The 24,529-nt window shown below is 46.5% G+C and overlaps 1 protein-coding gene across 2 annotated transcripts in view; it reads right to left on the bottom strand.

The window, feature by feature from the left end:
- The window catches only part of LOC126203273 (phenoloxidase 2-like), a 112,008-nt gene that overhangs the window by 35,442 nt on the left and 52,037 nt on the right, over nucleotides 1-24,529 (bottom strand). The window contains exons 2-3 of one of the 2 annotated variants that reach the window (XM_049937529.1): nucleotides 23,282-23,434; nucleotides 21,407-21,602 (exon numbers count right to left, since the gene is read on the bottom strand). In XM_049937529.1, coding sequence (XP_049793486.1) covers nucleotides 21,407-21,602; nucleotides 23,282-23,434 — 349 coding nt within the window. Of the gene's footprint in view, nucleotides 1-21,406; nucleotides 21,603-22,624; nucleotides 22,739-23,281; nucleotides 23,435-24,529 lie in introns of those variants that run through there. The other variant, XM_049937530.1, reaches the window with a different exon arrangement.

Here is a 24,529-nt window from a genome sequence, read left to right on the forward strand (position 1 = left end):
CTCTTATTTCCTGGATGAGCTTTTCGTCCTTAAAAACTGGGCAATCTCTAGAGGAAACAGCGTGGTCACCCATACAGTTGATGCAGCGAGGGGATGGAGGTGGACAAGCACCCTCATGGGCATCCCTGCCACACGTAACACATTTGGCCGGATTAGAACAGGACTGGCTGGTGTGATTGAATCGCTGGCACCGATAGCAACGCGTAGTGTTTGGGACGTAAGGACGAACGGAAATTATCTCATAGCCTGCTTTGATTTTCGATGGGAGTTGCACTTTGTCAAATGTCAAAAAGACAGTGCGGGTTGGAATGATCTTCGTGTCAACCCTTTTCATAACCCTATGAACAGCCGTTACGCCCTGGTCTGACAGGTAGTGCTGAATTTCTTCGTCAGACAGTCCATCGAGGGAGCGTGTATAGACAACTCCACGCGAGGAATTTAAGGTACGGTGCGGTTCCACCCGGACAGGGAAAGTGTGTAGTAGTGAGGTACGCAGCAATTTTTGTGTCTGGAGGGCACTGTGTGTTTCTAACAACAGGGTGCCATTCCGTAATCTGGAACAAGACTTTACAGGACCTGCAATTGTGTCGACACCTTTCTGAATAATGAAAGGGTTGACTGTGGAGAAGTCGTGACCTTCGTCAGACCGAGAAACGACAAGGAACTGTGGCAACGATGGAAGAACTGACTGTGGTTGAGACTCAGTGAACTTACGTTTGTGAGCAGACATAGTGGGAGATGAGGAAACCATTGCGGAAGAATCCCCCATGATTACCGGCGTCTCCGATGGCGCGCTCCTCCCTTGTGGGGGCCCTCTCTGAGGGCACTCCCGCCTTAGGTGATTGTTCACACCTCAGGTCGCACCTCCTGACAAACGGACGGAGGGACCAATCAGCACTTTCGGAAGGTATCAGCTCGGGTAATCACCCCTCCCTGGGCCTGGCCGTTACCAGGGGGTACGTACGTGTCCTACCTGTCTACCCAGGGCGGGGAATTACGCGTTACCCCGTCACCGGCTACGCATGGAAGCGCGTGGGTCGGCCTTCAGACACGCACAGGGAGGAAGAAAAAGAAAGGGAAAGGGAAAGGAAAGAAGAGGTCTCAAACGCCGCAGCGGAGAAAAGGGTAGAGAGAAGAGGTAAGGAAAAGAGAGGGACAAAGGAAGGACGAAGACTTACAAGTAAGGAAGGCGAAGAATGTGGTACATTTACAAGCGTCCGTCTCCGGACGTAGGCACAAACCATTCCCCCAGAGGGGGAGAAAAGGAAGGAAAGAGCCAGAGGTGAGGGGGGGGGGGCGAAGATGGGGGATGGGGAAGGATGCGGAAAGGGAAGGTATGCAGCCCGGAAAGGAAGGAAGGCCACATCAGCTCGGGGTCCCGTGCTCGCTACGCACGTATCCACAAAAGAGTTGTGGATCCCCTGGGGGGTGTGATGGCTGGGTGTTGTGTGCTGTCCTTAGGTTAGTTAGGTTTAAGTAGTTCTAAGTTCTAGGGGACTGATGACCATAGCTGTTAAGTCCCATAGTGCTCAGAGCCATTTGAACCATTTGAAATGCACTGTACCTGGTTGAGGTAATAGGTGTGACTATTTCTCAGTTATTGACTGGAAGTAATTGTTTAATATGATTTACATCTCTGGCAGAGCATGGTTTTTTGCATTTGTGGACCCGTGAAACAAAGTTATGAAATAGCTAGACTGCTACTCACGTCTACAGAAGATGGACACAGAATTTAAAACTTGTTTACTTTTCATTGTGCCTGTCTGCAACTGAACACCTATATGGCTGGTAGCAATCATTCAATTGCTTTCTACAGCTTTAAAGTTAACTATCACAGAATATTATGCAACATTTAAAAATTGTTTTCTGTGTGGATATTGCGGAATTCTTGCTAATTGTGCATATCAAAATGAGCTGTAAGTCTGCATCACCAGTGGATCATTGATTATAAATCTTCACCACTATTTTATGACTCCCCATTCCTCTCATGCACCACTGCCTTGACTTTCTCACAGTATGTACCAAACCGAAGAACAACTTGTGAACATAGCTTTCTGTGACTAGTACTGGAAAATTCTCTCACTGTACCCACTATCTAATGTATCTTTTCCTTATTACTAGAGAACCTCGGGTTAAGAAATTAGCGGGTTTATTTACTTGAGCAAAATCAATGACAATATCAAATGGTGCAATATGTTTGAAATTCTACAAAAAATAGGTATAAGCTATAGGGGGGAGGGGGGGATATTATATATAATCACACAACACGTACAAAAGCCAACAGAGTAACAACAGTGGAAGACCAAGAATGAAGTGCTCTGTCAGGGATGCAGGTGTAAGCCAGGTATTCATTTTTTTGTCCTTGCTGTTGAATCACTGAAGTAAAGGAAAGGTTCAAGAGTGGAATTAAAGCTTGAGGTGAAAGGGTATCAACGGTAGGATTCACTGTAGACTTTGCTATCCTCTATGAATGAAGAATTATAGAATGTGCTCAATGGAATGAACAGTTTGATGAGCACAGAATATGTAGTGAGAGTAAATCTAGGAGACTAAATTAACAAGAAGTAGCAGAAATGTGAACAGCAAGAAACTTAACATCTAGATTGGTGGGGGGGGTGGGGGGGTGGGGGGGGGGGGGGTCAGAAGTAGATTAAGGTAAGGAATTTTGCTACCTAGTCAGCAAATTAACCCATGGCAGACTGAGCAAGACGATCAAAAGCCTAGGACTGGCATGCAGGTCATTTCTGGTCAAGAGAAGTCTACCAGTATCAAACATTGGCCTCAATTTGTGGAATAAATTTCTGTGAATTTATGTTTGGAGCACAGTGCTGTATAGTAGTGGAACATTGACTGTGGGGAAACTGGAGAAGACAACTGAAGTGATGAGATGTGGTGCTACAGACAAATGTTGAAAACAGACAGGATGTGGAATGAGGTGGTCCTGCTCAGAATCTGAGAGGAAAGGAATATATCGAGACTACTGATAAGAGACAGGATAATATGAAATCTGTTAAGACATTAGGGGATAACTTACATGGTACTGTAGGGAGGGGGAGAGAGAGAGAGAGAGAGAGAGAGAGAGAGAGAGAGAGATTGGAATATATACAGCAAATAACTGAGGTTGTGAGTTGCAAGTGCCATTCTGAGATGAAGAGTGTTGTGCTGGAGAGGGATTTATGGCAGACCATATCAGACCAGTCAGCAGGCTGATGACGAAAAGTCAGCCAAGATGATACCACCACCACCACCACCACCACCACCACCACCACCACCACCACCACCAGTAAACTTAGGAAATCAGAGCAACAACATGTTACTGTAGATTCCAAAAAGGTGACCAACTACAATTGTAAAATCTACTTTTTCCTAGTTACTGTTCCATATACTCTACTTGGGAAATTTATCAAATTTAAGTGGACACAGTCACAAATGATACTAAGAAACATCAGAGCCAATATTTTTAGCAGTTCACCTCTAATCCCCTCAAGTTCATTAAAGAAGTGCCCATAATTTCCCGATATTTTATTACACAATTATTTTATGCCTTGAAGGGAACTTTATTCTTCGAGTGTGCCTCAATTCACTTGTTAAAAATGAATCACCCTTCTACATGTTCCCAGAGGAATTTGTACTTCAGTGAGCCTTGATTCACACATTAAGGTATTTATCTTTAATGACCACCTCTGTCCACTCATTCGAAGCTAGTTCGTGTCTATTATGATCTGACCAACAAATCATTACACAAAAAAGAAACCTTATTCCTTGTCAAAAACCATTACCAGTACCTTCTTTAGTACCACATTTACTTTTCTCACAGCACTGTTAGCGTTTCATTCACTGTGTCATTTCAAACATTGAAGTTAACACCAGTGGTGGAAGTCTGAGCTACAATCTTATCCACATCACCCCTTTTAATATGAATGAAGAGGCTGTCACAACTGTTCCCTTCCCAACTTTTTCCTCAGCCAGTTGGATGTATTTTTCCATTTTTTCTCCTGTTTCCTTCTGTATATTTGTTGTATTGGGTATGGATATTTCAATTAGTTGTGTTAATTTCTTCTTTTTATTGGTGAGTATGATGTCAGGTTTGTTATGTGGTGTTTTATCTGTTATAATTGTTCTGTTCCAGTATAATTTGTAGTCATCATTCTCCAGTACATTTTGTGGTGCATACTTTTATGTGAGAACGTGTTGTTTTATTAGTTTATGTTGTATGGCAAGTTGTTGATGTATTATTTTTGATACATTGTCATGTTTTCTGGGGTATTCTGTGTTTGCTAGTATTGTACATCCACTTGTGATGTGATCTACTGTTTCTATTTGTTGTTTGCAAAGTCTGCATTTATCTGTTGTAGTATTGGGATCTTTAATAATATGCTTGCTGTAATATCTGGTGTTTATTGTTTGATCCTGTATTGCAATCATGAATGCTTCTGTCTCACTGTATATATTGCCTTTTCTTAGCCATGTGTTGGATGCGTCTTGATCGATGTGTGGCTGTGTTAGATGATACGGGTGCTTGCCATGTAGTGTTTTCTTTTTACAATTTACTTTCTTCATATCTGTTTATGTTATGTGGTCCAATGGGTTGTAGAAGTGGTTATGAAATTGCAATGGTGTAGCCGATGTATTTATATGAGGGATTGCTTTGTGTGTTTTGCTAGTTTCTGCTCGTTCTAGAAAGAATTTTCTTAAATTGTCTACCTGTCCATAATGTAGGTTTTTTATGTTGATAAATTCCTTCCTCCTTCCTTTCTGCTTAATGTGAATTTTTCTGTTGCTGAATGTATGTGATGTATTCTATATTTGTGGCATTGTGATCTTTTAAGTGTATTGAGTGCTTCTAGGTCTGTATTACTCCATTTCACTACTCCAAATGAGTAGGTCAATATTGGTATAGCATAAGTATTTATAGCTTTCGTCTTTTTTCTTGCTGTCAATTCTGTTTTCAGTATTTTTGTTAGTCTGTCTATATTTTTCTTTTAGTTCTTTAATATTTTTATTATCTATTCCTATTTTTGTCTGTATCCTAGATATTTATAGGCATCTGTTTTTCCATCGTTTCTATGGAGCTGCTGTAGTTATCCAATATGTCATCTTGTTTAGTGTGTTTTCCCTTGACTATGCTATTTTTCTTACATTTCTCTGTTCCAAAAGCCATATTTATATCATTGCTGAATACTTCTGTTATCTTTAGCAATTTGTTGAGTTGTTGATTTGTTGCTGCCAGTAGTTTTAGATCATCCATGTATAGCAAATGTGTGATTTTGTGTGGGTATGTTCCAGTAATATTGTATCCATAATTTGTATTATTTAGCATGTTGGATAGTGGGTTCAGAGCAAGGCAGAACCAGAAAGGACTTAGTCTCCTTAGTATATTCAACGCTTAATCTGTATTGGCTGTGATGTGATATTTGAATTTGTTTGGATATTAAGTGTGATTTTCCAATTTTTCATTACTATGTTTAGGAACTGTATCAATTTAGGATTTACTTTGTATATTTCCAATATCTGTAGCAACCATGAGTGGGGTACACTATCAAAAGTTTTTTGGTTATCAATGTATGCGTAGTGCAGCAACCTTTGTTTAGTTTTAGCTTGATATGTCACCTTTGTATCTATTATCAGTTGCTCTTTACATCCTCATGCTCCTTTGCAGCAGCCTTTTTGTTGTTCATTTATAATTTTGTTCTGTGTTTTTGTCATTAATTTCTGTGAAATGACTGAAGTTAATATTTTGTATATTGTTGATAGGCATGTTATGGGGCGATATTTTGCTGGGTCTGCTTGATCTTGAGGTTTCAGATAAGTTATTCCTTGTCTAAGTATCAGGGACTGTGTATGGATCTGCAATGTAACTGTGGGATAGTAGGCCCACCCAGAAAATAATTGGAGTAACTTTTACACAGCGAGTACTGTGGGTGGCACCACTTTGAACACAAGAAGTAGGGTGAGACAAACTGCTCCAGGCAGAATTGTGGAGCTGAGTCAAGAGACCCCACTCATGGAGAGTAATGAGTATGTGGTGATGCTGTGTGGTGTCACGAGCACTACACAAGTTGAAGACATTCACAGTATGTTGACAGTGGGCAAAAGCTGACAATAGCAGACTCCAAGCATATCAAATGGTCAGTAATAGAGTGGCCTTGGCAAAAACCACCCACAGATGAAGTGGAAAGACCCTGAGACTCACTGTATCAACACAGTCATTGTCTCACACACGTTCGAGCAACTTTAAGAGAATATTAGTGAGGCTAATTGAGTGACAGCTGTCAGTGTCAAGGGGAGTTAACCAGTTTCAGTACTAGAGTATCACATCCTCTCACTATTGAGATGAGAACTTGGCTTCAGTGCAGATATGGTTGAAAATGTCAAGTATGTGATGTTGGTAATCCATTGCCAAGTGTTTTCGCATGGTCCTGGAGTCTTTTCAGGGCACAGGGCTGGGGCACTGAGGAATTCCAACTCACTGAATGAATAACTAAGGTTCCAGGTGACATTTATTAAATTAAACTGTAAATGAATTCTCTCTACCTACTGTTTGAGGACACTAAACACAGGCTGATAAAGCCCACATGGAAAGGCCCAAGTACGCTTAAAATGAAAATATTTGCCAACGGCATCTGGATGTAGACATCACCAGTAACAGATATACCATGTACATTTTCAGGACACTGGTGCCCATAGAGCATCCTATGGCTATCAGCCACTGACTGGCTGGCATTCAGTTGCAGGTCAGCCTAGTCTTTAAGAGGAAGCATCCCGAAGGACACCTTCTTGGTGAGGGATATATGAGGATGGCATTACTTCTCCTGCTGGGGTTGGGGACTGACATCCCTTATGGATAGGGAGTTTGAACTCCCTAAGAGGGTGTGGGGAAGCAGCACCAACATTACTCCACTACCAGGCCAGTGGGTGTGGTGGTTATTTTAGGTGAGGGGCACCCAACATCATGGTGATCAGTGTCCTGTTGAGAAGGCATAGGTTCAGATGAAGGCTGTCCCAACATGCAGAGTATGTTTATAATATATTAAAGTCTGCCTCCCTTCCCCACCAATTTAGAGATGAGGTCTGACAATTCACAGGATGTCACCACACTTCTAACACTGGAATCAATATCAGCAAGACTGAGGGCAGCCATCATATCAGAATGAAAGACACACACACTCAAAATATGGTGAACTGAAAGTGGTACACCACAAACTTCAGAGTGGTGGATCCTTCCATCAAAAGAGGAAGCCATGTGGTAAAGGGCTATATCCAAAGCACAGCCTGGTAAGCAGAACCTCCTTCCAGTGGCAAGTCTGACATGAAGCCCACCATGCCTGTGTGGTCGATTTGAACAACTGCAGTTTGTTCTGTCACCTTCTACCATTCAGTCTTTTAATGCATGGTGCAGCTTTCAGAAAATGAGAAGACTGTACGCAACAGGATGGGACATTAATTGCCAACTCCATCTTGACATGCTACATTGGCCGTTCCGTTGGCCATATCATTTTCCAATACCACTACCTGATCAGTACCCCACACAAGATAAACTTCTTACCACTGTGTTTTTTTTTTTTTTTTTTTGTTTTAGGGCGCAAAACTGCTATGGTCATTAGCGCCCAGCCCGTAACTTAGGAAACAGTAAAAAAACCGAAATTGAAAACAAGCAGCAATGGGAACAAAGTCATAAAATTGGAGAAACTAAAAGCAGAAGGAAGGCTTAAAAATCCACTACAGAAAGGGGTTTGTTAACCCCAAAAAAAGCTTCAAATAACTGACGTCATTTCACTGTCACTAATAAACTGGAGAACGCGGTCGGCTGAGCGCGTGTCATCGGCTAAAATCGACGATAGATCAGGCGATAGCTGTAGACGGGCGCGTAACGGATTAAAATAGGGGCATTCAATTAAAAGGTGTCTTACCGTCCACAGCTGAGAGCAGTGGGGACAGATTGGGGGAGGATCGCCGCTTAAAAGATGTCGATGGCTAAAAAGACAGTGCCCTATCCGGAGTCTAGTTAAAATTACCTCCTCCCGACGACGCGTTCGGGAGGAAGAGGTCCAAGCGCAAGGAAGGGCTTTCACTTCCCGCAATTTATTATGGGGAAGTGTGGACCAATGCGCATGCCATAAATGAGCAACTTTTCGACATAAACCGCTCCGTAGATCGGTGAAGGGAAGCGACTGAATAGCTGGCCGAGGAAGAGAGACTGCAGCCTTGGCCGCTATATCGGCCGCCTCATTCCCACAGATACCAGCGTGTCCCGGGAGCCAGAGGAACGCCACCGAGACGCCCCCCAGGTGGAGCAAGCGCAGACAGTCCTGAATCCGGTGGACCAGAGGGTGCACAGGGTAAAGAGCTTGGAGACTGAGGAGAGAGCTGAGAGAATCCGAGCAGATAACGTACTGTATCCGCCGATGGCGGCGGATGTAGTGGACAGCCTGGAGAACAGCGTAAAGCTCCGCAGTATACACCGAACACTGGTCGGTAAGCCGAAATTCATTGGGGGTGTCGCCAACAATATAGGCACTCCCTACACCTAACGATGTTTTCGAGCCGTCGGTTGAAATAAATGTGGTGTCCGTCATTTGTGCACGTAGAGCAGCAAATGCCCGACGATAAGCAAGTGTAGGGGTACCATCCTTGGGAAATCGACAAAGGTCACGGAGCAGGCAGATCTGGGGACGGAGCCAAGGCGGTGCTGTACCCTAAGTTGTCAAGAAGGTTTTAGGAAAGCGGAAGGAAAGAGAATGGAGCAGTTGACGGAAGCGGACTCCCGGCGGTAGTAGGGAGGAGGAGCGGCCTGCATACCCTACATCAAATGAGGCGTCGAAAAAAAGGGCATGGGCTGGATTAGCAGGCATGGAAGACAGATGGCTAGCATAACGACTCAGAAGGACTGCTCACCGATTGGACAACGGAGGTTCAGCAGTCTCAGCATAAAGGCTCTCCACAGGTCTAGTGTAAAAAGCTCCAGACACTAAACGTAATCCACGGTGGTGGATAGAGTCGAGACGCCGAAGAATAGACGGCCGAGCAGAGGAGTAGACGATGCTTCCATAGTCCAATTTCGAGCGCACTAAGGCGCGATAGAGGCGGAGAAGGACCACTCGGTCCGCTCCCCAGGAGGTACCATTCAGGACACTGAGGGTGTTAAGCGATCGCAGACAGCGAGCCGAAAGATAGGAAACGTGGGAGGACCAGCACAGTTTTCTGTCAAACATAAGACCCAAGAATTTAGCGACGTCTGAAAACGGAAGGTTGACAGGTCCTAGATGTAAGGAGGGCGGAAGAAACTCCTTACGTCGCCAAAAATTAACACAAACAGTCTTACTGGGAGAGAAACGGAAGCCGGTTTCGATGCTCCAAGAGTGGAGGCGATCGAGACATCCTTGAAGACGTCGTTTAAGAAGGGTGGTCCGTTGAGAGCTGTAGTAGATCGCAAAATCATCCACAAAGAGGGAGCCCGAGACATCGGGAAGGAGACAATCCATAATTGCATTTATAGCGATGGCAAACAGTACAACACTCAGCACGGAGCCCTGGGGTACCCCGTTTTCTTGGGAGAAAGTGCGGGAGAGAGTAGTGTTCACCCGCACCCTAAATGTGCGCTCTGCCATAAATTCGCGAAGAAAAAGGGGCAGCCGGCCTCGAAAGCCCCATGAGAACAGTGTGCGGAGGATGCCTGTCCTCCAACAGGTATCGTAAGCTCTCTCCAGATCAAAAAATATTGCTACCGTTTGGCGTTTCCGGAGAAAATTGTTCACGATATAAGTGGAGAGAGCAACAAGATGGTCAACTGCAGAACGATGCTTTCGGAATCCGCATTGGGCAGGTGTTAAAAGACTGCGGGATTCCAGCCACCACGCTAAACGGTAATTCACCATACGCTCCAAAACCTTACAGACACTACTCGTGAGAGAAATGGGGCGATAGCTAGAGGGGAGATGTTTGTCCTTTCCAGGTTTCGGAACAGGAACGACGATAGCTTCCCGCCATCGTCTGGGAAAAGTACTGTCGGTCCAAATTCGATTATAAAGGCGAAGGAGGTAACGCAGACTATGGGTTGATAAATGTAGCAACATTTGGACGTGGATACCATCTGGTCCTGGGGCGGAGGAGCGAGAAGAAGAGAGTGCATGTTGAGTTCCCGCAAGGAGAAAACAGTATTGTAGCTTTCGCGATTTTGAGAGGAGAAAGCAAGAGAGGTCGCACTTCCGCTGCACGTTTCTTCGGGAGAAACGCTGGCGGGTAATTTGAAGAGCTCGAAATCTCGGCAAAGTGCTGACCCAACGAGTTAGAAATTGCGACGGGGTCCACTAATGTGTCATGCGCGACAGTGAGCCCAGAGACCTGGGAGAAACCAGGCGCGCCGGAGAACCGTCGAAGCCGACTCCAAACTTCCGAGGAGGGAGTGAAGGTGTTAAATGAGCTAATAAAGAATTTCCAGCTTGCCTTCTTGCTATCGCGGATGACACGACGGCATCGCGCTCGGAGCTGCTTATAGCGGATACAGTTGGCCAAATAGGATGGTGGCGGAAAACGCGAAGAGCACGTCGCCGCTCACGTAGTGCATCACGGCATGCCTCGTTCCACCAAGGAACTGGGGGGCGCCGGGGCAATTCGGAGGTGCGTGGTATTGAATGTTCCGCAGCTGTAAGAATAACGTCGGTAATATGTGTGACCTCATCGTCGACGCTGGGAAAGTGACGGTCATCGAATGTCGCTAGAGACGAAAAAAGTGTCCAATCGGCTTGAGCAAACTTCCAGCGTCGCGGGCGCATATATGGCCGTTGAGGCTGCAGTCTAAGGACACATGGAAAGTGGTCACTCGAGTGTGTATCATCAAGGGCGAACCATTCGAAGCGCTGAGCTAGTGGAACAGTACCGACCGCAAGGTCCAAATGAGATAAATTTGCCGTGGAGGCAGACAATAACGTAGGGACCCCAGTGTTGAGGCAAACTAGATCTGCTTGGTGGAAGACGTCTAGCAATAGTGAGCCACGTGGACAAGGATGTGGAGATCCCCAAAGCGGGTGGTGGGCATTGAAGTACCCAACCAGCAAATATGGGGGTGGAAGCTGACCAAGAAGATGAAGGAGATCAGCTCGTGCCATTGGTGTGGACGATGGAATGTATACAGTACAAAGAGAGAACGTGTATCCGGAAAGGGAAAGACGGACGGCGACAGCTTGGAAGGAAGTATTTAAATGGATTGGGTGATAATGGAGAGTTTCATGGAGAAGAATCATGAGTCCTCCATGTGCTGGAGTGCCTTCAACAGAGGGGAGATCGTATCGGACGGACTAAAAATGAGGGAGAACAAAGCGGTCATGGGGACGCAGCTTTGTTTCCTGAAGACAAAAGATGACCGGCGAGTAGTATTTTAAGAGGATCGACAATTCATCCCGATTGGCTCGAATACCGCGGATATTCCAGTGGATAATGGACATAGGGTGAACAGAAAATGGAGGAATGTGACCAAGGTCACTGTCAACTCAACGACTGCTCTGAGCTTGCGACCGACAGCACGGAATGGCATTCAGCCGAAGGCAGAAGATCCTGATCCATAGGTTGGTCAGGAGCAGCTCCTGCCACCAGCGACCGGCCGGTTGATCGGCCGCCAGCAGTGCGCCTCGGCGACACAGAAGACGGCCGAGGGCGACTTCCGCCAGGTGGTGCTGTAGATGGGACACGCCTTGGCGGAGAAGGAGAGGAACTGGGTTTCTTTTTAGCCTTCTTGGAAGTATGATGTTTAGAGGAAGGAGGAACCGATGGTTGGTAAGTTGCCGTACGTAAAAACTCTTCACGAGTATGCTCTTTTTTCGAAGTCTTGGTGTCTGACTTTTGGGCTCGAGATTTAGCAGAACTCGAAGGGTGAACCAGAGAGTGGGCAGGCGAAAGTGGTGAAGTTGAACGGGCGATCTTTGCGCTGGCCGATCGGACGACCGTGGCACTAAAGGTGAGGTCGCAAGTCTGCGTGGCCGCCTCCTTTGTTGGCCGAGGAGAAGCAAGGACAGTGCTGTATTTTCCTTTCTGAGGCACGGTGGGCTGTCGACTGGCGAATAATATTCGAGCAGCAAAGGTCGACACCTTTTCCTTTACTCGAATTTCCTGGATGAGCTTTTCGTCCTTAAAAACGGGACAATCTCGAGAGGAAGCGGCGTGGTCACCCATACAGTTGATGTAGCGAGGGGATGGAGGTGGACAAGCACCCTCATGGGCATCCCTGCCACACGTAACACATTTGGCCGGATTGGAACAGGACTGGCTGGTGTGATTGAACCGCTGGCACCGATAGCAACGCGTAGGGTTCGGGACGTAAGGGCGAACGGAAATTATCTCATAGCCGGCTTTGATTTTCGATGGTAGTTGAACTTTGTCAAATGTCAAGAAGACAGTGCGGGTTGGAATGATGTTCGTGTCAACCCTTTTCATAACCCTAAGAACAGCCGTTACGCCCTGGTCAGACAGGTAGTTCTGAATTTCTTCGTCAGACAGTCCATCGAGGGAGCGCGTATAAACGACTCCACGCGAGGAATTTAAGGTACGGTGCGGTTCCACCCGGACAGGGAAGGTGTGTAGTAGTGAGGTACGCAGCAATTTTTGTGCTTGGAGGGCACTGACTGTTTCTAACAACAGGGTGCCATTCCGTAATCTGGAACAAGACTTTACAGGACCTGCAATTGCGTCGACACCTTTCTGAATAATGAAAGGGTTGACTGTGGAGAAGTCGTGACCTTCGTCAGACCGAGAAACAACAAGGAACTGTGGCAACGATGGAAGAACTGACTGTGGTTGAGACTCAGTGAACTTACGTTTGTGAGCAGACATAGTGGAAGGTGAGGAAACCATTGCGGAAGAATCCCCATGATTACCGCCGTCTCCGATGGCGCGCTCCTCCCTTGTGGGGGCCCTCTCTGAGGGCACTCCCGCCTTAGGTGATTGTTCACACCTCAGGTCACACCTCCCGACAAACGGACGGAGGGACCAATCGGCACTTTCGGAAGGTATCACCTCGGGTAATCACCCCTCCCTGGGCCTGGCCGTTACCAGGGGGTACGTACGTGTCCTACCTGTCTACCCGGGGCGGGGAATTACGCGTTACCCCGTCACCGGCTACGCATGGAAGTTTTTTTTTTTTTTTTTTTTTTTTTTTTTTTTTTTTTTGTGGTTTTCGGGCGCACAACTTCAATGGTCATTAGCGCCCTGACTACTCTAAGAATGCACCGCGAGGCACAAGTTGACAACAACAACAACTAAAAGGGAAAACACAATAAAAGACTGACAGGCATAGGATTAAAAAACATCAAATGTCCTTAGCGAGGTTTGTCAAATTGATAAAACAAAGAACACGAGCAGCTGCTCGTGGGTCATCCGCTAAAATGGCATCTAAAGTAGTAGGCAGGTTAAGATCAAGGCGCAGTGTTTTAAGATCGGGACAGGACATTAAAATGTGACGAACTGTCAGCAAGTGCCCACATGGGCAGAACGGTGCCGGCGCAGCCGTCAGCAGATGGCGATGGCTGAACCGGCAGTGTCCAATTCTTAACCTTGCTAAAGTGACCTCCTCCCGCCGAGAAGGGCGTGAGGAGGACGTCCAAGCCACGGGAAGAGGTTTTAAGGCCCGAAGCTTGTTGTCGGTAAGTGCAGCCCAATCGGCATGCCACAGCGACACAACGCGCCGACAAATGACCCTGGTAAAATCGGACGAAGGGACACAACAAGAAGCTGTCCGAGGCTGGAGGACCGCAGCCTTGGCCGCGGCATCTGCAGCTTCGTTCCCAGGGAGACCGACATGGCCAGGAACCCACATAAAGCTAACCGGCGTACCGACGTCCACCAGCTGCTGAAGAGAGCGTTGGATCCGGTGTACGAAAGGGTGAACCGGGTACGGATCACTGAGGCTCTGGATGGCGCTCAGGGAATCTGAGCAGATGACATAAGCAGAATGTCGGTGGCGGCAGATTTACAGAACAGCCTGGTAGAGGGCAAAGAGCTCAGCTGTGAAGACCGAACAATGGCCATGGAGCCGGTATTGGAAACTTTGTGCCCCGACAATAAAGGAACACCCGACCCCGTCATTGGTCTTAGAGCCATCTGTGTAAATGAAAGTCATGTTGTTGAACTTCGAACGAAGTTCCAAAAAACGGGAGTGGTAGACCGAACCGGGGGTGACCTCTTTTGGGAGCGAGCTGAGGTCGAGGTGAACGCGGACCTGAGCCTGGAGCCAAGGTGGCGTGCGGCTCTCGCCCACTCGAAAGGTTGCAGGGAGTGAAAAATTAAGGTGTTGAAGGAGGCGACGAAAGCGAACTCCAGGGGGTAGCAAGGCAGAGACATACAACCCGTATTGAAGGTCAAGAGAGTCGTCAAAAAAGGAACGATAAGAAGGATGGTCGGGCATTGACAGTAGCCGACAGGCATACCGACAAAGCAGTATATCGCGCCGGTAGGTGAGTGGCAATTCGCCAGCGTCAGCATGAAGACTCTCTACGGGACTGGTATAAAATGCTCCGATCGCAAGTCGTAAACCCCGATGTTGTATGGAGTTGAGGCGGCGTAAGATGGATGGCCGTGCAGAGGAGTATACGAAGCTCCCATAATCCAGCTTGGAGCGGACGATCGACCGATATAGACGAAGTAGGACGGTTCGATCCGCTCCCCACGACATACCACTGAGAACACGGAGGACATTTAAAGAACGGGTACAACGGGCGGCCAAATATGACACATGTGGAGACCAGCTAAGTTTCCTGTCAAAGGTAAGGCCTAAAAATTTGATTGTCTCCACGAGTGGGAGAGCAACGGGACCGAGTCGTAAGGACGGTGGGAGAAACTCTTTGTAGCGCCAGAAGTTAATACAGACCGTCTTCTCGGCAGAAAAACGGAAGCCATTGGCGACACTCCAGGAGTAAAGACGGTCAAGAGAACGCTGAAGACAGCGCTCCAAGACACATGGACACTGCGCGCTGCAATAGATGGTAAAATCGTCCACGAAAAGGGAGCCTGATACATCAGCTGGGAGGCAATCCATTATTGGATTGATCGCGATGGCGAAGAGAGCGACGTCAAATCTGAGCCCTGTGGCACCCCATTCTCCTGGCGAAAGGTGTCGGACAGGACAGAACCCACACGTACCCGAAACTGTCGATCCATTAAAAAGGAACGAATAAAAAGAGGGAGGCGACCGCGAAAGCCCCACGTATGCATGGTGCGGAGAATGCCCGCCCTCCAACAGGTGTCGTAAGCCTTCTCCAAATCAAAGAACACAGCCGCGGTCGGGCGCTTCCGCAAGAAGTTATTCATGATGAAGGTCGACAAGGTAACCAGATGGTCGACAGCAGAGCGGCGCCTTCGAAATCCACATTGTACATTGGTAAGTAGGCGTCGAGACTCGAGCAGCCAAACCAATCGAGAGTTAACCATTCGCTCCATCACTTTACAGACACAGCTGGTAAGCGAGATAGGTCGATAACTGGAAGGCAAGTGCTTGTCCTTCCCCGGCTTAGGAATCGGGACAACAATAGACTCGCGCCAGCATGCGGGAACATGTCCCTCAATCCAGATGCGATTGTATGTACGAAGAAGAAAACCTTTACCCGCAGGAGAAAGGTTCTTCAGCATCTGAATATGAATAGAATCAGGCCCTGGAGCGGAGGACCGTGATCGGCCAAGTGCGGTTTCGAGTTCCCGCATGGTGAATGGGGCATTATAACTTTCACAATTCGAGGAGCGGAAGTCACGTGGCCTAGCCTCCTCGGCCTGTTTGCGGGGGAGGAAGGCAGGATGGTAATGAGCGGAGCTCGAAACCTCGGCGAAAAAGCGGCCGAAGGCATTGGAGACAGCCTCAGGGGCCACAAGGACTTCATTCGCGACCTTCAAGCCAGAAATTGGGGAGTGGACCTTAGTGCCAGATAGCCGGCGCAGGCTACCCCAGACAACAGAAGAAGGAGTAGAACTGCTGAAGGTGCTGGTGAAAGCAGCCCAGCTGGCTTTCTTGCTTTCTTTAATAATACGACGACACTGAGCACGTAATCGTTTATAATTAATACAATTCGCCACTGTAGGGTGGCGTTGAAAGGTGCGTAAAGCACGTCGACGAGCACGTATAGCGTCCCTACATGCTGCGGTCCACCAGGGGACCGGTACGCGACGTGGAGAAGAGGTAGGGTGAGGGATGGAATATTCAGCAGCAGCGAGAATGACTTCCGTGAGGTGTGCGACCTGACGATCGCAGCTTGTGAAGGTTTGATCCTGAAAGGTCGCCCTGGAAGAGAAGAGCCCCCAGTCTGCCTTGGAGATGGTCCAACGAGAGGAGCACGGAGAGGGAGTATGCTGCAGGAGATGGATAATACACGGGAAGTGGTCGCTCGAATATGTATCAGCAAGGGCATACCACTCAAACCGGCGTGCAAGTTGGGGAGTACATATAGAGAGGTCTAAATGGGAATAGGTATGAGATGTGTCCGAAAGAAAAGTAGGGGCGCCAGTATTGAGGCAGACAAGATTGAGCTGGTTGAAAAGGTCTGCTAACAAGGAGCCCCTCGGGCAGGATGCTGGAGAGCCCCAAAGAGGATGGTGTGCATTGAAGTCTCCAGTTAACAAAAATGGTGCAGGTAGCTGAGCAACAAGTTGCGTCATGTCTGCCCTGGTAACGGCAGATGACGATGGAGCGTAAACGGTACAAAAGGAAAACGTAAAAGTGGGGAGAGTAATGCGGATGGCAACTGCCTGCAGGCCGGTGTGCAACGTGATGGGATCGTAGTAAATATCATCCCGGACCAGCAACATAACCCCTCCATGAGCTGGGATACCTACCACAGGGGGTAGGTCAAAACGCACAGAGGTGTAGTGTGCCAAGGCAATTTGATCGCATGGGCGTAGCTTCGTTTCCTGGAGGGCTACGACGAGCGGACGATGCGAGCGGAGCAGCAACTTCAAGTCCTCTCGGTTGGAGCGAACGCTGCGAATATTCCAGTTAATAAGTGCCATCGGAAGAAAAGGAAGATGAGAGAAGGGGTCACCTCGAAGGCCGCTGAGGGCCTGGCTTCGAGCGAGCACTGCCGCCGCTATCAATAGGCGGACAGTCAGCGTCCATTGGGTCTATAGGTTCATCGGCCATCTTGGGAAGATGGCCGGGAGGGGGAGCTTCCTCCGCCGGTGAACGGCCAGATGTTCGGCTACCAGCGGTGCGGCCAGGCGAAAGGGATGACGGCCTGGGGCGGCAACCGCTGGGTGGCGCAGGAGAAGAAATGCGCCGTGGCGGAGAAGGAGAACTGTGCTTCCTATTAGCCTTCTTGGATGGTCGTTTGGTGGAAGTACCGGACGAAGGCTGGGAGGTCGAGGTACGTAGGAAGTCTGCACGGGACGGTTCCTTCTTGAAGGCCCGTGCATCTGACTTCTGGGTCTTCGTCTTAGCAGAAGCTGATGAAGGGGCTGGTGTCTGTGGGGTGATGGGACGAAGAGGAGACGTCGACCGCGCGATCTTAGCACTGGCCGAACGGACGACCGTGGTGCTGAAGGTCAGATCGCATGTCTGGGTTGCTACCTCCCGGGTAGTCCGAGGAGAGGCGAGGACAGTGCTGTATTTCCCCGCTGGGAGCAGCGTGGGCTTCCTACTAGCCAATAGCTTGCGAGCAGCCGAGGTGGACACTTTCTCTTTGACTCGAATTTCCTGGATACAGCGTTCTTCCTTATAGACAGGACAGTCGCGGGAGGATGCGGCATGGTCACCCTGACAGTTCACACAACGAGGAGACGGAGGTGGACAGTCACCCTCATGGGCATCCCTGCCACAAGTGACACATTTAGCCGCATTGGAACAAGACTGTCGAGTGTGATTGAAACGCTGACACTGGTAGCAGCGCGTAGGTGTCGGGACATAGGGGCGAACAGAAATAACCTCGTAGCCCGCCTTGATGCGCGATGGCAGCTTAACACTATCGAAGGTTAAGAAAAGTGTCCGGGTCGGTACAAGGTCATTGTTGACCTTTTTCATGACCCGATGGACAGCCGTCACGCCCTGCTCAGCGAGGAAAGATTGAAGCTCCTCGTCAGTCAATCCGTCGAGAGAGCTACTATAGACTACACCACGAGACGAATTCAAAGTGCGGTGGGCCTCCACCCGGACAGGGAACGTGTACAAGAGTGTGGCCCGAAGCAGTTTTTGTGCCTGAAAGGCACTCTCAGTTTCTAGTAATAAGGTACCGTTCCGCAACCTGGTACAAGATTTGACAGATCCGGCTATGGCATCTACGCCCTTCTGGATAACGAAAGGGTTGACAGAGGAAAAATCCTTTCCGTCCTCAGATCGAGAAACGACGAGGAACTGTGGGGCAGGCGGTAGTACTTTTGTCACTGGTAGCTGGTCACGTTTCCGTTTGTGGGTCGAAGTCGAAAGCGATGGAGTAGAATCCATTGCGGAGGAATCCCCCATGATTGCCAGCGTCTCCGATGGCGCGCTCCTTCCTTGTGGGGACCCTCTCAGAGGGCACTCCCGCCTTAGGTGAATGTTTACACCTCAGGTCACACCTCCCGAGAAACAGACGGAGGGACCAATCGGCATGGTCAGAAGGTATCAGCTCAGGCAATCACCCCTCCCCGGGCCTGGCCTTTACCAGGGGGTACGCGCGTGCCTTACATGTCTACCCAGGGCGGGGACTTACGCGTTACCCCGTCACCGGCTACGCGTGGGTCGGCCTTCAGACACGCACAGGGAGGAAGGAAGAAGAGGAAAAAGAAGAGAGGGAGAAAGAGGACAGACTGTCTCAAACGCCGAGGCGGAGACCAGAGAAGGCAAGGAGAAGAAGGCAATGAGAAAGCAAGGAGAAGGAGGCAAGGAGAAGGCAAGGAAAAGAAGGCAATGAGAAGGCAAGGAGAAAAAGGCAATGAGAAGGCAAGGAGGAGTCAAGGGAAAGAGTAAGGAAGACAGTGAAGTGGAGAAGAGCAAAGAAAGGAACCAACAAAAGGAAGGAAGAAACGAGAAGTGAAAAACCAAAAAGACCACGATTATAGGTCGTGAAACCGTCCGTCTCCGGACGCAGGCGCTAACTACCCCCGTGAGGGGGATGGACTCCTTTTAGTCGCCTCTTACGACAGGCAGGAATACCTCGGGCCTATTCTAATCCCCGGACCCGCAGGGGGCACGCATGGAAGTGTGTGGGGTGGCCTTCAGACACGCACAGGGAGGAAGAAAGAGAAAGGGAAAGGAAAGAAGAGAGGTCTCAAACGCCGCAGCGGAGAAGGTAGAGAGAAGAGGTAAGGAAAAGAGAAGGACAAGGTAAGGATGAAGACTTACAAGCAGGGAAGGAAGGCGAAGAATGTAGTATATTTACAAGCGTCCGTCTCCGGACGTAGGCACAAACCAAAACCCCAGAGAAAGGGAAAGAAAGAGCCAGAGGTGAAGAGGGGGGGCGAAGATGGGGGATGGGGAAGGATGCGGGAAAGGAAGGAAGGCCACATCAGCTCGGGGTCCCGTGCTCGCTACGCACGTATCCACAAAAGAGTTGTGGATCCCCTGGGGGGGGTTACCACTGTGTGAGAGCCACCGTAGGGTTCTTAGATGGATTTAATCAACTGGTCTGCTGGATACATTTGGTGAAGCACTTTTAGTGCTTAAGAGTGAACACAAAAGAAACCTTGTACTGTGATGTCTGAATCACCCATAATGCCATGTAACCCTACATCTTAATTTGCAAATTATTACAGAAGATTTACTTTGGTAACACTGTGAGGGAAAACAGTGGATCAATTGAGGACATTCACTTGCTCAGATCCATCAGTGTAGACAGTGATACAATTGTGGTACACACTTAAAATACAAGGAAAAGTTTTAAAAATCTAATCACAAGTTGAAGTTTTCTCATAACTCATTGTAATCCACCCCCTCCTTCCCACTTGCAGCTATTGTCCACAATAAGCATAGTCTTCTAAGAAAAATTTAATAGGAGGGAAGATTACAGTAAACTTTGTAGTTTACTAAGCTTTGTGTGTCTAGGGGTGTATTTCTTGAAGATGAAAATGTCGCATTTTAGATTCTCATGGTTGAATTTATCTAAAATTTGAAGATTGTTGCTGCATAATTTTTGTTGTTACAATCACTCTAGGCCTCTAAAGACACCAAGGTGGCAATGCTTTCCATCCCTGCCTGCGTATTCAGATGTCTGATACAGAGCCTCGACTGCCAGCGGCACATATCCGAAGTGGCTTGTTCATATGGGGCCATTCCCTTAAGAGATATTCAGAATTTGGTTGGACTACAGCACTAAATGCCTATGATTGAGGTGATGCTGAGATTGTCAGTGCCTGTCAAGCCAAAAGGATATGTAGCCATATCTAGAGTGCAATCTGCACTGGGCTGGTCCAGAAGGACCCATTCAATATTCCAATGACCTCATGGTGGACAGCATCTAACATTTTCAGATTGGAAGTAAGGACTGATCCAGAGACTATGCTGCCCTAATCTAAACATGATCAAACAAGTACCCTAGGCAGGATCTGTCAGCTCTCCGTGCTTTTCCTGTAAATCATTCAAAAATATTTAATGAAGGGATTGGATTTTGTTCATATGTCTTTCAGGTATGGAAGCCAAGTCAGATAAACTGAAAAATGGACCATTCCCTGAAAACTAAAATGTTGTTCAAAAATAGCCCCTCAATTGTACAGCAACCAATATGCCCTCTGAATCATCATCCGCCTTCACGGTTTTCTTTCAACCACTATCTGAGTTTGGAGACAGATCTCCACTGGGAAGTGGCCACTAGAATATGTATCTGTAGCCACTTCCCACTGAACTCAGTTTGCAATAGCTGTAAAGCGAAAACTAAGGTCAGTGGCTGAGAAAGACCTTGTAGCTGTGGGAAAGTGTCATCTGACAAGACTTCAAAAGAAACATTCTCAGAATGGACAAGTCACTATAATTTGACCTCTGAAGTAAGTGCTAGATGATCCTCCTCACTAGGAGGACTACCCCATGGGAATAGGAGAAAGACTTTCAGCACAGAAAGGGAAGTAGTGCTGCAAAGGGCTTGGGTCCCATGCTGACACAGCATGTACCGTCAAAGAGATTTAAGTGCTTTATATTTTGCTTATTTTCAGTGAGATTGCTCTTTATGAAAATGTAAGTTATCCTTTGATGGTATGAGGGACTGGACCAGTAACTGCACAACAGATAATTTGCATGTGTTCTGTTTATGATATTAAATATTATTTTTCTCTGAGTTATTACAACCAAATTGAAGCCTGTAGAGAAATTCACATTATTTGTAAATGAGCAGTTTAATTTTGTTAAAATATTGGCATCACTGACTTATCGATAGTCAATTCTCCATTCCCCACTTCATTACCTTTGAATCCACCAATCATTTGACGCTTCAGGAATATAACTATGCAGTCACCAACCTTCAGTAGTTTCACTTACCAAGAAATGTTTCCACTAGTCTTGAAGCCATTTTCCTGTGATGTGGCAGGAAAGGAGAGAAGTTCTCTCTACGGCTAAGTGTCATTGGATATGAAAGATCAGGCAAGGTGATTGGCTTAACATCAATTTCCATTCTATTTTGAACTCCACCCCATCTGTCTGTAATTTCTGAAACTATTGACTGGTAACGAGGTGTCTGGAAAGAAGGACAAATTTTAGAAAATCCTGCATAGAAATTTTATTTGCATTCTTTGATGGTAAGTTCTTAAGGAAATAACATTTGTGAAAAATATGACATTCTTAAAAACAGCCCCAATACAATTTAGAAGTAGTAACATGTTAACTTTTTTCAGGAAAGTTACGTATTGTTGCTCATTTGTAAGCAGTGTATCTTCCCAACCTTTCTGTAAGTTCAATAACTATTTCACAAAGTTAAACTGACTTGTCTCTACAAAGACCATTCATGAATAAATTTTATGAACTTTTTGATGCTGTTTGAGAAACATTTATGCCGAGGTAAAAAGGTTTACCACTTATTTCACTTATTCTGTAAATTTCAAGGTAGGAATTTCAGAAATGTTCCATGTGTGAGTTAGTACAACAATCTTAGCATCCAGGCATGTTATTTGCCTTGGAATGACCACCTTAAGCCAACAATTCTCCTGTACCTGGTATTCAACACCAAATGAAGATCAGAAACATTTTAACTTGCCAGACTCACAAATTATGTGACAAAAAAAACACTTCCAGTTCATTGAGGTGTTGGTAACTCTTGTCAATATAAAATGAGCAGAGCAAGTACTTTAAATAGAATATTTAATCTGATGAAAAGCTCGTGTGTTTCCAGTCGGTATGTTAATGGGGCTCCTGGCTGGAAATTTTAGTTTTCATCTATCTATATTCACATGAATACTTGATCCCTTATCAGAAAATGCGTGAAAATTATGTGCAACCTTTTCCCCCATATGAAAACCATGGGTGTTCAATTACCATTCACTGTACTTTACTGTTATTTACACCTTGTTATCTCTCATCTATGCTTACTCTCCCATACCTTGTCTTCCATTGTGCTGCCTTGCCTACTATTTATTCTGTATCAATTTTTCCTCCTCCAGTCTGCTTATTTCACACCGATTACTAGTCGGTTTTAGCTAAAATTAAACAATGGAAAGTAAGATGGAATATGACAATACTATGAAAAGGAATTTTGCTTCTCACCATACAGGAGAGATGCAATGCTGTGCCACAGATGGGTACAACAGGAACACCTTCACAATGTAAGATTTTGGCCATCAAGGCCTTTGTCGAAAATAGATCACACACGCAGTCTCTGGCAGCTGAAGCCACACTGCAAGCAACAGCAGCAGTGCATGATAGGAGTGGCAACTAGGTGCGGGTAATGAGGAGGCTGGGGCAGGGAGGAGAGAGGAATAGCAAGGTAGGGGTGGGGGCTGAGAAGCACTGCTGGGGGAACACACAAGGATGAGGTGAAGGATAGGGCATCTAGGAGCAGTCAGGAGGTCAGATTGAGGTCCAGGGAGAGGTGGGGGGGGGGGGGGGGGGATTGCAGAAAGGAGACAAGTGAAGACTGGGTGTGTTGGTTGAATGAGGGCTGTGCTGGAATGGGAACAGGAAATGAGTGAGAAAAGTTACTAATAAAGGTTGAGGCCAGGAGTGTTATGGGAATGTACAGTTAAAAAAAAAATTCGTATTTTGCCGTCAACCATTCCCTGTGCTTTGTTAAGTCTCATTCCACTTCTAACTCCAGTTTCTCAGTACTGCCTGCTAAAGATATGTAACTGGTAACATTGTCATACCAGTAAATTACATGTAATTACAGATTTGTTGCTTTTGGGTAAGAAATTTATCACTTACCAAGTACTCAGGTGGAAGTTTGAACACTATTTTATTCTCTTCTCCTTTTGGTAAAAATAGTGGTTCTGCAACTCTGTCGAACAGGTAAAGTACATTTCTATGGTTGTTGAAGGCAATCGATCTTGAAGCTGCTGTGATATTGAGCCGTTGTGCCTGAAAATTTGATCAATGACCAGCATTAATAGAATCATGAATTTACTGTCCAATTTTGCATTATATAACTATGCCATTACATTAGTAGTACACTACACTTTACCTAACATCTTTGCAGTCTTATCTCTATATAACCAAAAAGAACTCTTACCCCATATCTACACGAGACAACAAGGCCAAAGTTTACTTCTCCTGGCTGTTTGAGTACACTCACAGTATGCACACTGGCCAGAATATTACTAAATATTGTAGGTATGTTCCAGTTGAGGTTGCTAACCTTTATATGAATCTAGAAGTTTGGTAACTATCAGTGAAGGGATGTCTAGACAAGGCTAGAGACCCAGAATACAATGTTCAGATGTAAGAACTTGTCTGCTTTGTTGAGAAATTCTTCCAAACAGAATTCAGTGCACGAAGTATCCAGTGCTGTCCATCCAAGTGCTGCAGACCATATTCAATTTCTATACCCTCCTATACGCCATTTTGGATAGGTAAATATTCACTTTTCCAGTCTTCACTAAGCAAGCCTTAATTTGCAAATGGTTCTCACTTTAGAAGTCCATGTCTCAGCCCCAAATCAGAACTGTTTATACATGCTTCTGAATGTTTGTTTACAATTAGCATTCCCAGGCCATATTTACTGTATTTTCCTAACCAACTAGTTCAGAAACTTAATTGAAAATGTGTTATTTCTTTTCAGTATTCCACTTGACACTTACTCATTATCAGTGATGTAAAAATGTAAGCTAAAGGTGTAGAAAAATAAGTGAAAGAATTTTAATACTTTGACATGTCCTGTATTACACGTACATTTACTGTACACAATGTAATCTTACAGGATCAAATAAAATTCAATAGCAATTTTGAATTTTACTCTTTCTCTACTACTTATCAGAACTTGGCAACTTTCCATCTTAATCTTTTACCACATGGCAGAAGAAACCTGTTGAGAAGACTTCTTAATACATTGTTCAAGAAAGCCAGAGCCAGGTTCTAGTTTTAGTTTGAGTTTCACTCTCAGCCTTGACACAGACCACACGCAATATTGAGCTTGTGAAGGTAAGTAGTTAATTCTATAACAACTTAATTAAGCAT

This window comes from Schistocerca nitens, chromosome 9, assembly GCF_023898315.1.
Source record: "Schistocerca nitens isolate TAMUIC-IGC-003100 chromosome 9, iqSchNite1.1, whole genome shotgun sequence".
In the NCBI taxonomy this organism is placed as follows: domain Eukaryota; kingdom Metazoa; phylum Arthropoda; class Insecta; order Orthoptera; family Acrididae; genus Schistocerca; species Schistocerca nitens.